This window comes from Protobothrops mucrosquamatus, unplaced genomic scaffold (assembly GCF_001527695.2).
Source record: "Protobothrops mucrosquamatus isolate PMUCROS unplaced genomic scaffold, P.Mucros_1.0 scaffold262, whole genome shotgun sequence".
Taxonomy (NCBI): domain Eukaryota; kingdom Metazoa; phylum Chordata; class Lepidosauria; order Squamata; family Viperidae; genus Protobothrops; species Protobothrops mucrosquamatus.
Genome location: NW_015386609.1, coordinates 654,060 through 667,993, shown reverse-complemented (window position 1 = coordinate 667,993; position 13,934 = coordinate 654,060). Strand labels below are relative to the sequence as shown.

Sequence of the window (13,934 nt, the reverse complement as noted above, 5' to 3'; positions counted from 1 at the left end):
GCTGAAACCCCTCCGCCGGAGCCCATCAAGCCAGATATGTGAAGTAGGCAAGGGCCATTTGCTGGCCACTTCCAGGCGATGGTACATTTCTTCATTCCTCACAAAGGGTGACCCCTCTCCAGCATGCACCGAGAGGGCAGGGCTGACACGGAAGGGGCTGGTTCCTCACTGTTTCCGGACGGCCTTGTGAATGCGTTTCAGCATAGATGGCCACCACAAAATTGTACATTGGCTCCCGGCCGGCCTGAGCCAGGGCCAAGGCAGCGGGGGCCGTTCCCTCACTGTTTCTGGGATGGCTTCGCGGGCCACATGAAACCACTTCGCAGGCCACATCTGGCCCCCGGGCCTTCTGTTTGACATGTCTGTACGAAGCGAATGAATCACCTTGTGCCTTCTCCAACTTAGAATTGGTTGATCGTTAAGCACAGGCAGCTTTTGAAAGATGGCCGAAAGATGAAACGGGAACCCTGCATGGGTCTTTTTTGAAGTGGTGAGCTGGGAGCAAAGATGAGCTGTGACTTGCTCCACGTTACTCTTGAGTCCACGTTGGAACAAAGCAAAACAGCAAAACTCTAAACTGGGTTACTGGCGTGCTACCTCCGATAGTCCTGAGGATCAGAAAGGATTCTTTGACTGGGGCTTATTGATGATCTCAACTCCACCTTTCTGTATAATGGCACATTTGCTCCCTGTTGTTTCTACAGCCTTGGTCCAACTATCCTTTCTGAACTGGCCACAGGAGAGCTCTGAGAATCCATCCAGTCCACCCCCCCTTCAGGTGGAATATTTTAATTGGCTGTTTTTGTGAAAAGCAACAACGGGTTTTTGCTTTATTCCGACTCCTTCTGGGCTGCATCTGGCAATCACTTGAACTCTGTGAGATGTTCTTTCGCAGATAGATGAAAGTTCTGGGAAAAGATGAAAGTATTCTGGAGGGGGGAAAAAATGCTTTGTCAGTTGAGAAACGGGAGGAAAGGCAGTAGAGAGTTAAAGAGAAAAAAAGCAGCTATTAGCTAATTGTTAACTGCTTCCGTTTCTGTTATTATTTAGGGCAGGTGTTTGGGTATTATCCTGATAATTGAGTTAGTTCAGAACTTCCCTCAGCTGGGAACAGGGGTCTGTAGGACAGGGGTCTTCAAACTTGGCCCTTTTATGACTTGTGGACTTCAACTCCCAGAATTCCTGGCTGAGGAATTCTGGGAGTTGAAGTCCACAAGCCATAAAAGGGCCAAGTTTGAAGACCCCTGCTGTAGGACAATGTTTCCCACTCCTGGTGAATGAAAGGTGAGAGGACTTCAACTCCCAGAATTCTCAGCAATGGCCATACTGGCTGTGGAATTCTGGGAGTTGTAGTTCACATACCTGGGAAACCCTGCTCTATGGAGAGGTTCTGCATTCCCAGGGAGAAGAGTCTACAGTAGGGATGAGGAATTGTGGTCCACCAGCTGTTGATCCGCTACAGTTCTCAGCCCCATTGCTTTTGGAGTGTCCTCGGGGGCTGCTGGGAATCGTGCTCCAGCAACAGAACTCTCAGCAGGAATTGAGGTCCACAGGTTTATGGTTAAAAGAGATTGGGACAAGAGACCGTACCAGAGTTTTCTCCCATTACAAAGTCCTTATCCCCTTGGTCTCCCTGCCTTTTCCAAGGCACCACGAGTGTTTTCTTTAAAAAGGCACGTTGTGGTTCCTCTTTCCTTCTCAGGCCTGACTTAGAGCTGCAGTTTAAATGCTACCATCACGAGGACCGACAAATGAACACCAACTGGCCAGCCTCAGTCCAGGTCAGCGTGAATGCCACTCCTCTGACCATCGAGCGGGGAGACAATAAGACTTCACACAAGCCCCTCTACCTAAAGCAGGTCTGCCAGCCCGGCAGGAACACCATCCAGATCACAGTCACGGCTTGCTGCTGTGTAAGTTCAACTTCTGTTTGTTTGGGAGGGGCCTTTTGGCTGAAGATAGCAGCTTCTCGGAGCCTCTGTTTTGCTGTGAAGGGTATTGACAACTCCTGGCTGCTTCATAACAGATGGACATCTAGTCCCCCCCAATGCCAGTTGTTCTAATTCCCCAAATTCCTGTATCAGCTTTTCCCAACTTGAGATATATTGGGTAGATGGAGATGGCTACTCCCAAATTCCTTTAGGACAGGGATCCCCAACTTCCGTTCCATGGACCGGTACCGGGCCGAAGCATGCCAGCAACCGGTCCGCACAAACAAGCAAAGCCCCATCCGTGGGATGCAGGCAGCACACAAAACCACACACTCTGCGGAAAAACTTTTCTCCATGGAACTGGTACCTGGTGCCCAAAAGGTTGGGGACCTCTGCTTTAGGATACCGAATTCTACAGACTGCAGTCCCCGCATACTCAGAGGGCACCACCAGATTGGGGAAGATGGTCTTGGCCTACCCATAATTGGATGAATTCTGCCTCTAAATCCACACAGGTGCGGGAAGTCCAGGATAAAGGGGGCATTCCCTTATTTTAAGCCAGCAGAGTTGCTTTTGTCATTCCTTGCGGCAGCAGCAGAAATTCTTAAGTCGGTTGTGTGCTATATGTGGTACCATTTCCCTCCCCTTTTCATACTGTTTTCATTGGTTGGTTCCTGGGTTAAAATACCCATCTCTCTGGGTTCAGAAGAGCCTTTTTCTCTGGGTGTCAGGCTTGTCCCAACTTGGACCTTTAGGAAAGAAAGACTCTTGAACTCCATTTCGTTGAAGTGAAAGGTCCAGCGTAGTCAAGCAGCTACAGCAGGGCTCTTCAAACTTGGTCACTTTATGACTTGTGGACTTCAACTCCCAGAATTCCTCAGCCAGGCACGCGTGCCTGGCTGAGGAATTCTGGGAGTTGAAGTCCACAAGTCATAAAAGGGCCATGTTTGAAGAGTCCTGAGCTACAGCATAAGCAAAGCTGGATCTGAATATTCCCATAGTTTTCCCATCTCCCTGGCCCTCACGTCTTGACCAGCCCATCAGTGTCCAATCATATTCCTCCAATGTTTTGGAAACGGCTTTGGGGTTTGGCGCCTCTTAGGTTGAGTTTCGCATTCCGTTCTCACAGCTCCGTCCCTGATCAGCTGGTTTGTTCCGGATTGACAGCTCTGTTTCCTGTCACCCTGTCTTTCCTCCTCCTCCTACCTCCTCACTTCCCTACTACCCTATCCTCTCCCCCGTCCCTCCCATTTTATGGCAGGAAGCAAGACATGCTGAAGAGGGCAGATCTGAGCTGCTTTCTCATGTAACGCAAACTGTGAGTGTGTGTTTAGCCCTGCCTGGGGTTGACTTCTCTTCTTTCTTCGTTTTAGTCCCACCTTTTTGTCCTGCAATTGGTGCACAGGCCTTCGGTACGGTCCGTCTTGCAAGGCTTGATCAAGAAGCGGCTGTTGCCGGCCGAGCACTGCATCACCAAAAGTGAGTAGCATCTCTGCTCTTCCGCATCCTTCCCCACCTCTGCAAAGTCTGGCTCAAGAGACAGAACTGCCTGGCCTGGTTCTTCAAGGGAGTAAAAGCCATCAGCGGGGTTCCTCTAGAGCAGGGGTCCCCAACCCCCAATCCGTGGACCGGTACCGGGCCGCAGCATGCCAGCAACTGGTCCACACAAACAAGCAAAGCCCCATCCGCAAGATGCAGGCAGCACACTGTTGAAAGAAAAGTCTTCATCGTGGTTCAGTCCAAGCCAGGGATAAACAACATGGCGACTGCTTTAGAAAGAAGGTTGCAGTTTATTGAAGAGGAGAGTCAGACAGAAAGATGGCTCTGGAAGAAAAGAGAGAGAGCACATGTAGGGAGTGGGTTTTTATACCCTCTGGAGCCTTTTGTTTGGAGTTATTTCCTGTTCCTGTTTGAAGCTTTGTATTTCCTGTGTCATGTATTTTGACCTGTGTCCCTTTGGCATCTGTGAGTTAATCCTATTGTGTCACAAAGGTCATATCCTGCTTCCCTGGTGCTGGGGCTAATGACTCTTAGAGTTTGGGTGGGGTATGCAGATTTTAGGTCTCTTTGTCTTCCTAAGCTTCTAGCGCCAATTTTCCTGGTTTACATCTGCATTTGTACAAAGCTGGCTTCTGCTTGGGGGAGACAGACTTGGGGCTATTAAGGAAAACTGGGCATGCTGTTCTGTCTCTTTAAGTTCCTTGGAGGAAATATATTTTTCTGTCCTTTTAATATTTCCTTCTCTGGGGAGCTGACTTCCCACAACACAAATCCGCACACTCTCCGGTCTGCGGAAAAACCTCTCCCCACGGAACTGACCCCTGGTGCCCAAAAGGTTGGGGACCTCTGCTCTAGAGTTCCACTATGCTGGGATCAGAGATGCACAACAACGGAGCAGCTGCTTCACAAGTGCATAGCTGAGGCGGAGAAGGGGGGAAGGCAGAGGTTTCCATGCTGCCTGTAAGTCATTGGAGGAGGCTCGATGGGAATCCAACTACTCCGAACACTCAGGTTAGAAAAGGCTGTTCTGAAAACAGAACAGAAGAGTGTAGAGCAGGGGTGTCCAAGCTGGCAACTTTAAAACTTGTGGACTTTAACTTCGCCCACCAGCAAATCTGCTAAGCAAATCTGACTTTTCCCTTTGACTTTACTGGGTCTGGGAAAGTCACAAATGGTGATCCTGATCCTGGGACGCTGCAGCCATCACCAATACCTACTGTTGGCTGAGTGTCTGAATTTTGACAGCATGGCACAAGGACACCGTGAAGGTTGTAAGTGTGAGGACCAGTCCCAAGTCACTTTTCTTTGAGCGCTGTTGTAACTTCAAACACTCATTAAACAAATGATTGTAAGGAGGATTGCATTGTCAGACGGACCAGGGAGGTGGAATTAATTACGGCGATCCCCTGACTCGCAGAACGTCTGATGTAAAAAGCTCTTACCTTTGTTAGGTGAGGTTGGAATACTATGTGTTGGGTCAGACTATGGGCAAATTGATTGAGGCAGGAAAAGTCAAAACGATAAAGGAATAAGAAAAGGCCTCCTGTGTCCCCATCTCAACCCTTTTCCAACTCTGCTGGCCATCGCCCTTCCCAGCCTACTGAGTTGCTTAGAAATACAGAAACAGAAAACTGACAGCAAAAAAAAAGAACCGGTGGTCTATCAAGTCTGCCTTTTGGTCCGTCGGGTCTGCACTGTGCAGTGGTTAGAACGTTAGTATTGCAGGCTGACTCTGCTCACTGCCAGGAGTTCGATCCTGACCGGCTCAAGGTTGACTCAGCCTTCCACCTTTCCGAGGTTGGTAAAATGAGGAGCCAGATTGTTGGGGGCAATAGGCTGACTCTGTAAACTGCTCAGAGAGTGCTATAAAGGACTGTGGGGCAGTACATACGTCTAAGGGCTATTGCTATTTTCCCTCTCCACCCCTTAGTCAAACGCAACTTCAGCAGCGGCACAATCCCTGGGACTCCGGGTCCAAATGGCGAAGACGGTGTGGAGCAGACAGCCATTAAGGTGTCCCTGAAGTGCCCCATTACTTTTCGAAGAATCCAACTTCCCGCCAGGGGTCACGACTGCAGGCACATACAGGTGAGTCTCTGTTCACCTTCCGTATCTTCCTACTCTCTGGCTAACGGAGAAGGTGGGAACAGAGCCCTGCAGCTGCCGACAACGGGAGGAGGGCTGTTGAAGGGAAGAGAACAAGAAACCCCCAATCAGTGGTTCAGTGCAGCAGGGGAAGCTTGCAAGGGGTCCAGTAGAGCAGGGGTCTTCAAACTTGGCCCTTTTATGACTTGTGGACTTCAACTCCCAGATTGCTGGCTGAGGAATTCTGGGAGTTGAAGTCCACAAGTCATAAAACAGCCAAGTTTGAAGACCCCTGTAGTAGAGTATCATCCTTTCCCAAGATTAGACATTTGACCTTGTCCCCAAAGCCTTTGGAGTTGGTTTCTAAAGCCTTTTGCCCAACCGACTCCTGTTTTTTTGTGTGTGTGTGTGTGTTTGTTTTTCTGTGCAGTGCTTCGACTTGGAGTCCTATTTGCAGCTAAACTGTGAAAGGGGGACGTGGAGATGTCCTGTTTGCAAGTGAGTATTTATATTGGGGGTGTGTGTGGCATTCGTTAAAGACATTTGGGATATTAAACCCAGGAAAGGACCTTCATTAGGAAAGCAGTGTAGTAGAGAAAAGCTTCCCCATCCTTGGGAACTTTAAGATGCGTCGAACTTTAAGATGTGTGGGGTTGCTGGCTGAGGAATTCTGGGAGTTGAAGTCCACACATCTTAAAAATTCCCATGGTTGGGGGGAAAAAATGCTGTGGATAATTTACTGTAGCTTTTTATTGTGGCCAGCCAGTACTCCTGCGCTGGACAGTTCCTACGAAGATCTAAAAGCAATAGTTCTCCTTCCATTCCTCTTCACTGTCAACTGGTTCCTGGGCTAAAGTCAAGAGCTGTTCACAAAACGGAGCCCTTAAAGCAGTGGTTCTCAACCTGTGGGTTGGGACCCCATTTGGGGTCGATCGACCATTTCACGGGGGTCGCCAAGCAAGGCTGTCCGCCATTTTTTGTCCGCCATTTTTTCCCCTTTTCCGGCGGGTGCCTTACCTCCCTTGAGCTGGGCCAGCTGGTGGTCGGCCTGCTCCGTCTCTGCCACTTGACAGCTACGCCTGGGCCGGCGCAGGGAGCGGAACCACGCATGCGCGGCGCTCCCGGGCAGGGAAAGTCCTCGACTTACGACTGGTTGGGTAGTCCTCGACTTACGACCGGTTTAGTCCTCGACTTACGACCGGTTTAGTCCTCGACTTACGACCGGTTGGGGTCGCGGCATTAAAAAGGTTGAGAACCACTGCCTTAAAGGCTGGCAGTTAATCGACAGCAGGACCAAGGCCCAGCGTTCGTTCTTGGGCTGGGCTCTGCTTCCCAACAAGGTCCAGACGGGACAGAGTTTGTCCCAACGTCCTTTCCTTTTTTAAAATTATGATCAGGTGTCTGGCTGGCTATATATATTGCTTTTTGCTTTTGCTTTTACTTCACTTTTAAAACCTTCTACAACCAAAAGTATACCCCACCCCAACTCCGTTCTCCACCCGGTTTGAAATTTTGCAGCGGCAGCCCATCGGAGCCTTGCGTACGTTCACTCCCCATCCCTCACCTTTTATCTTCTTCTTCTTTCTCTCAGTAAAACAGCCTTGTTGGAAGGGCTTGAAGTGGACCAGTACATGTTGGGAATCCTGATTTACATTCAAAAGTGAGTCTCTTGGGATTTGCTGTTTTTTCATTCCTTTACACAAAGCAACTGGGGATTCAGCCAACTGGGGTGGGGGTGCTGTTTTAATGCCACCGAGGGGCAAACCAGGGCTATCACCCATTCCCCCCCCCCAGTTCATAGATGCTTCTTCCACGTTGATGTTTGAGATGAGAGGGAATCTAAAGATATTAGAAGAGAACTAGAAATGGTATCTGCGAAGGGTACTCGGTTGTTCTGATGGAGGGGTATGAGGTAGACCTGCAGATCTTTTGAGAAGAAGCCCAAGGGCCACTCTCAACCCATAACAGAGGCCAACCGGGGTTCAGAGCTCTGCCTGGGATGCCCTAAAGCGGCAAGCCACCTTCACGAGGTGGTTACAAGGTTGTTATGGATTCCTGGAGGGGAAGGGGTGACTATGTGGTTGCCTTTTGTGCCCTGAAGGAAATGCCAGTCAACTCCATGGCAAAGCTGAGGGAGATGCTATCTGCTTTGAGCGGATCTGAATTCGAATAAAATGCCCAACTCTCCCTTCTTCTCTGCGTGGTAGCTGAACTGCGTGTGAACTGGCTGCACCCTTTTGAACTTACCTGGTTCCTTTCACTTGGTCTCCTTCCACATTTTTACCCTCCTCCCCCCATCTTCATGAGCTACCCCAAGAAGCTGGCAGTTCATCGTAATCAAATCAGCACTCTCCAACTTGAGGGCAACCCTTCATTCCTTGAGGGCTGGTTGGTTATATTGATGTACCTCCACTTCCCTGGTGCTACTCTGCTTTCACTCAAGAGTATGTAGCCACCTGCTCTCCAGCTTCTCTTTCCCCAAGCTGTGGTAGTCCAGGAGTGCCTTGCAAGTGTAGCTAACAGGCAAGACTTCCATTTGAGGGCCTCCTGTTCCTCCCTCTCCCCCCCCCCCCAAAAAAAACCCAGCTGCATTGCACTGCATGAAGGAGAAGAGACTAGATTCCACCAGCAGGGCAGAAAGGCAGCAGAGATGGTCTGCCTTTGTGTATGATGCACTGCGTTCCCTCTGGCAAGGGCAGATGTGGTAGGGAGGACCTAGGTATTTGCAAGCTGCAAGCTGCTAGAGAGAGAGAGAGTTAAGGCCTCTCCTAATCTCTGACTGCATTCTGACTGTTGCATTGCATGACTTCAAAATGGGGGTGGCCATGCCACAGTTAAAGCAGGCTGTTTGGGAAGTGGTCGTCCTCCCTCTGAAGAGTGTAGCCTGGGAAAGGTCCTTTGTACCAGATGGTGCCTGGATTGTGACTGGCAAGCAGCCAACTGCACAATTATTTTAACTGAGCGATGCCCTCCTTTTCCTTCAGGAGCTTGAGCGCTGCTTAGCACGTCAGCCTGTGATCAGTGCTGAACTAGCCTAACTTGGTCATTACAGGTAGCCTTTGACTGAACAACCACAGCTGGGAACTAGAATTTCCATTGCTAAACAAGGCGTCCCCCGTTGACTTTGTTTGTCAGAAATCATCTGGGAAGGTGATAAAAATGGTGATTACATGATCCCGAGACATGGCAACCCTCTTAAAATACATGCCAGTTGCAACTGTCCGAATTTTAATCATGTGGCCATGAGGATGCTGTGAGTTTTTCCTAGTGTCCTAATATTAAGCAAGCACTAAACGAAGAGTTTCGAATTGAGGACTCCCTGGGCTTTTCATCAGGTTCGCCTGATACGCCAGTTGCGCCCCTTTCTGGATCGTGATGCTCTACGCACGGTCACTCAAGCCCTCGTTGTTTCCCGCCTGGACTATTGCAACGCTCTCTACATGGGGCTCCCCTTGAGGTGCACCTGGAGGCTCCAGCTAGTTCAGAATGCGGCCGCGCGGGGGATCCTGGGGGCCTCTAGATGCTCCCATGTAACACCTCTCCTGCGCGAGCTGCACTGGCTGCCTGTGGCCTTCCGGGTGCACTTCAAGGTGTTAGTAACAACCTTTAAAGCGCTCCATGGCAATGGACCTAGGTATTTGCAAGACCGCCTCCTACCAAACACCTCCCTTTGACCAGTCTGCTCCCACAGAGAGGGCCTCCTTAGGGTGCTGTCGGCCAGTCAATGCCGGTTGGCGACCCCCAGGGGGAGAGCCTTCTCTGTGGCAGCTCCTGCCCTCTGGAATGACCTACCCCCCGGCCTACGTACAGTTGCGGACCTGCGCCTTTTTCGCCGAGCCCTGAAGGCCCATCTATTCTGTGCGGCCGGCCTGGCGTAGTTTGATTATGTTTTAGTGGGGGTTTTGTATGGGGTACTTTTAGAGCAGGCCTGTTATTTAATTTGATTTTAGACCAGAAACTTGCGTATATTTATCGTGGTTTTTATTATCGCCTGTTCACCGCCCTGAGTCCCGTAAGGGAGATAGGGTGGTATATAAATTCTAATAATAATAATAATAATAATAATAATAATAATAATAATAATAATAATAATAATAATAATAATAATAATAATAATAATAATAATAATAATAATAATAATAATAATAATAATAATACTTATCCACCCAATGGGTGCCATCGTATCTGGACTACTGTGGCCTCGAGGAGGGAGGCTCAGCTTGAAGAGAAACCAGGTCTTTCCATTAAAGCAAAACGCAACACAATATTACTCGATGCGGCCGGCTCGCTTGTTTTATTTCCTCTAGAGTCACAGTCCCTCATTTGAATTCCCGTAACATTGTCAGGCTTGCATTTCTGATCACAGCGTTGGTAGAAGAAAGGCTTCTCCAAGGAAGTCCATCCGATGACAGCCCCATGGAACACACTAGAGCTTGTTCCCTGGGTGGAGTAACAATAGCACTCCTATGAGCTGTTGTTTGCCTAATAATGCCATCCGTAATCAGCTTACAAGCATTCTTTTTCAGTGAAGAAGAGAACAAGCAGCGTACTATATTCTGTCATGTATTTCTCCAAACGACATAATGTCGAGCAAAAATGTTGCTAAGAACAGGGGGAGACCATCCATGTAGCCCCAGAAACGTAAGCTGGAAGCCCCTCAACACCAACCCCCAAAATTTTTGTGAGGCATTTTTACCGCTAGTTGGCAGCAGTTAACCATCACCTTAAAACCATTGAGAGATTTTCTTCTTTTTAGAACCCCATGGGGTTGTTCATTTGTTTTCCTTTTTTAATGTTTGCTTTTCCTCCTTGTGGGCTAGACCAGGGGTAGTCAACCTTGGCTCTTTTATGACTCGTGGACTTCAACTCCCAGAATTCCTGAGCCAGCTAAGCTGGCTCAGGAATTCTGGGAATTGAAGTCCACGAGTCATAAAAGAGCCACGGTTGACTACCCCTGGGGTAGACAATGACCTCCTAGCCAAAAAAGGCTGGAAATAATGAAAGTTGGCACGTGGTGCATCTTATGGGCAATTCAAAGTTACCAGCTCATGATCAAGAAGTCCTGTGTAGAGGCCTACAATTCTAGGGTTGGAAGAGGCCATGTAAGCCATCGAGCCCAGCCCCCTGCGCAGCCCAGCATGCTTTATGACCTGTGAATAACTCTGTGGTTGCATAAATCCACAATGTGGGTGGACGAGGGTTGAGTGTCGTTTGCAAACATCCCATTTACCCAGCTCCGAATATGAAGAGATCACCATCGACCCGACGTGCAGCTGGAAGCCGGTCCCGATCAAGCCCGACATCCACATCAAGGAGGAACAGGACGGGCCCGTGCTGAAGCGTTGCCGCACCATGAGCCCGACCCACATGGTGATGCCCAGCGTTATGGAGATGATTGCGGCCCTGGGACCGGGGCCCTCGCCTTTTGGATCCTTGCAGTCCTCTTCTGCTGGGGGTGGCGCCAGCGACTACACCAGCCAAAGTGAGTCAGCTCCGAGCCCTGGGGGGAGAGGGAAAAGGCTCAGATCTTGAGGGACATCAATAGCACATAGATAGATAGATAGATAGATAGATAGATAGATAGATAGATAGATAGATAGATAGATAGATAGATAGATAGATAGATAGATAGATAGATAGATAGATAGATAGATAGATAGATGATAGATAGATAGATAGATAGATAGATAGATAGATAGATAGATAACATTTATTGTCATTTTTTAACGTAAGTATGTAGAGAATTTAGCTTAGATACATTCATTTCTAACTTTCATAAAGTATAATGTAATAAAACTTTAATAAAATGTCGATTAATTTGATTTCATTCTGTCCAGCACATTTGAAGGTCAATTCTTAGTCCTCCATTCAAAATTGAAACATAATCCACAGGATGGATAGATAGATGATAGATAGATAGATAGATAGATAGATAGATAGATAGATAGATAGATAGATAGATAGATAGATAGATAGATAGATAGATAGATAGATAGATAGATAGATAGATAACCTTTATTGCCATTTTTTTACTGTGGGCACAACGGCACACATTAAAAATGAAATTTAGTTCTTGCTCTCAAAGTGTACACATACATAACACACATTTAAAACATACTATATACAACATGGGTATAGACCTACACCCTTACATATATGTAACATATAAATATTAATCACTGTCCATCTTGAATACATAACGGAAGGAAGAAGCTTTAGAGTTCACAAGGTTAATGCTGTATGGAACAAAACTGTGACTGAATCTGGATGTTCTTCTTCGGCTACCATAATGATATGATGACTTGCCGAGAGTTAGAACTAACCTTCGTTCAAAATATTTGTATAAGTATCCCACAAGCCTTTTCTGAAAGATTATTTTTCCCCCCTCCCTGACTACTACTTCTTGTTTCAGATTCAACCTTTTCTGGAACTTACCCAGATTCATTCCCCACTGTGAACCCTGGCACCCCGACGTTAAATGAATTCAACCCCGGGCCTCCTCCCATCTCCTACCAGTCTGACATTCCAGGCAGCCTGCTGAACCCCGAAAAGGCAACTGTTCCTTCCATCCCTGGACAGGTCAGCGAGAAGTTCCTCCTGGAAAAAATTGGGAAGTGGTGTGTGTAGATGGGCGATGAGGGGTGGTCCACCACCGTTGTGCCTCTTGGGATCTTCGCTCTGTAGTGGTCAGTTCCTCTTAGTCTTCTTGAACAGGTGCCTAGATTCCTCTCCCATTCCTCGTCATGATAGGTGTTAGATTTCGATGGACTCCACTGAATCTGCACTGTGGATCCTTGGAAAGATTTTGTGGGCCGTTGCTTAAATCTGAGAAGTTTGGCAGCCAACGATGCCTGCGTGGAAGCTTTCTCCTGGCCCATTTTAAAACCGCTCATAAAAACCTCACAAGCAACATCACGATGAGCTGGCAAGCCCTCCCGTTTCTATAGCTTCCGGCTACGAAGTGGCGCTTTTTCGTAAAACTCCCGTCGTGCGTTTATTGGCAGGCCGTGTGAACACAAGAACGGGGCAGGATTCTTTGGGTGATTCCCCGCATCGGCTGCCCCAGGAGGCATTGTAAAGGCAGCTGAACAAATGCACATTTCTCCCCTGTGACGACAACAGTTTTTTCGCCCCCAGCCTTACGAGGGGAATCCTCAGGAGAACATCAACAGAAAGAGTTCTCTCGGGAGTCAGCAAGGCATGGATGATCAGACAGCTTGCTCTGCTCTGCGAGATGCTTAAGAACAAAGAGAAGAAGGGGGGAGGGAAACGCGATGCCTCGCCTGTCCCGATCCATTTTTGCAGAAAGGAAGAGCGTCTGATTTTAGTTCTAAGCTTCTCCCGCAGTCTTCACTCTGCAGAACATCCATCCTCAAACCTCAGGGACTTGAAATGTGGGTCCCAGCATACGTACCACCCATCACACCCACTAGTATGGCCGTTCATGGAAGTTGTAGTCCAGATTTTCTGTGGCTAAGGGAGACACTTGTTAAGTGAGTTTTGCCCCATTTTACCACCTTTCTCGCCACGGTTGTGAAGTGAATCGCTGCAGTTAAGTGAACCTGGCCTCCCCGTCGACTTGGCTGGTCAGAAGGCCGCAAAAGGGGGATCCCGTGACCTTGGGACTCTGGAGCCACCCTAAATACGAGCCAAGTTGCCAAGTGTCTGAATGTTGATCACGTGACCACGGGGAGGCTGCAAAGGCGGTAACTGAGAAAATTGGTCGTAAGTCCCGTTTTTCAGTGCCGATGTGACTTTTTGAATAGTCACTAAATGAACTGTGTTGTGGGCTACCTGTACTTTCGTTCTTCAGTACCTTACGAAAGAGTCCCCTTCAAGGCCTGAGCACAGGGCACATCCCTTCCCTCTGAGCTGATCGTCTCTCCTTTTAGCGTGTAAAGCAAGGGTCTTCAAACTTGGCCCTTTTATGACTTGTGGGGTTCAACTCCCAGAATGGATCCTGACAGTTAAAACAATTAATCAGTGGAACAACCTGCCTCCAGAAACTGTGAATGCTCCAACACTGGAAGTCTTTAAGAAGAGACTGGACAGCCATTTGTCTGAAAGGGTATAGGGTTTCCTGCCTGGGCAGGGGGTTGGACTCGATAACCTCCAAGGTCTCTTCAAACTTTATTATTATTATTATTATTATAGATCATCGCACAGTCAGCCAGATGTTCAGACTGGATTTGGCATTTTTGTCTACCCATCGAGTCCTTACCAAGGACCTGGGATAGGCAGATGTGGATGTTTGATGGTATGACAGATATCGTCGCAGGATGGGAGCTGTTTCTAGTAAGGCCGCCTTTTGCAATTGACTAATGGCGAATTTGTCAACGCCAATGGTGTTCAAGTGGTGTTCCAGTTGTTTTGGGATTGCACCCAAGGCGCCTATTACTATTGGTACTACCCTTGCTT

General features: G+C 48.3%; 1 protein-coding gene across 2 annotated transcripts in view; it reads left to right on the top strand.

The window, feature by feature from the left end:
• Positions 1–13,934, top strand: part of ZMIZ2 (zinc finger MIZ-type containing 2) — a 35,540-nt gene that overhangs the window by 16,358 nt on the left and 5,248 nt on the right. For both annotated transcript variants that reach the window (XM_015814563.1, XM_029283889.1), the window contains exons 10-16: positions 1,703–1,913; positions 3,305–3,410; positions 5,362–5,519; positions 5,947–6,014; positions 7,108–7,176; positions 10,751–10,998; positions 11,929–12,095. In XM_015814563.1, the coding sequence (XP_015670049.1) occupies positions 1,703–1,913; positions 3,305–3,410; positions 5,362–5,519; positions 5,947–6,014; positions 7,108–7,176; positions 10,751–10,998; positions 11,929–12,095 (1,027 nt within the window). The remainder of the gene's footprint in view (positions 1–1,702; positions 1,914–3,304; positions 3,411–5,361; positions 5,520–5,946; positions 6,015–7,107; positions 7,177–10,750; positions 10,999–11,928; positions 12,096–13,934) is intronic.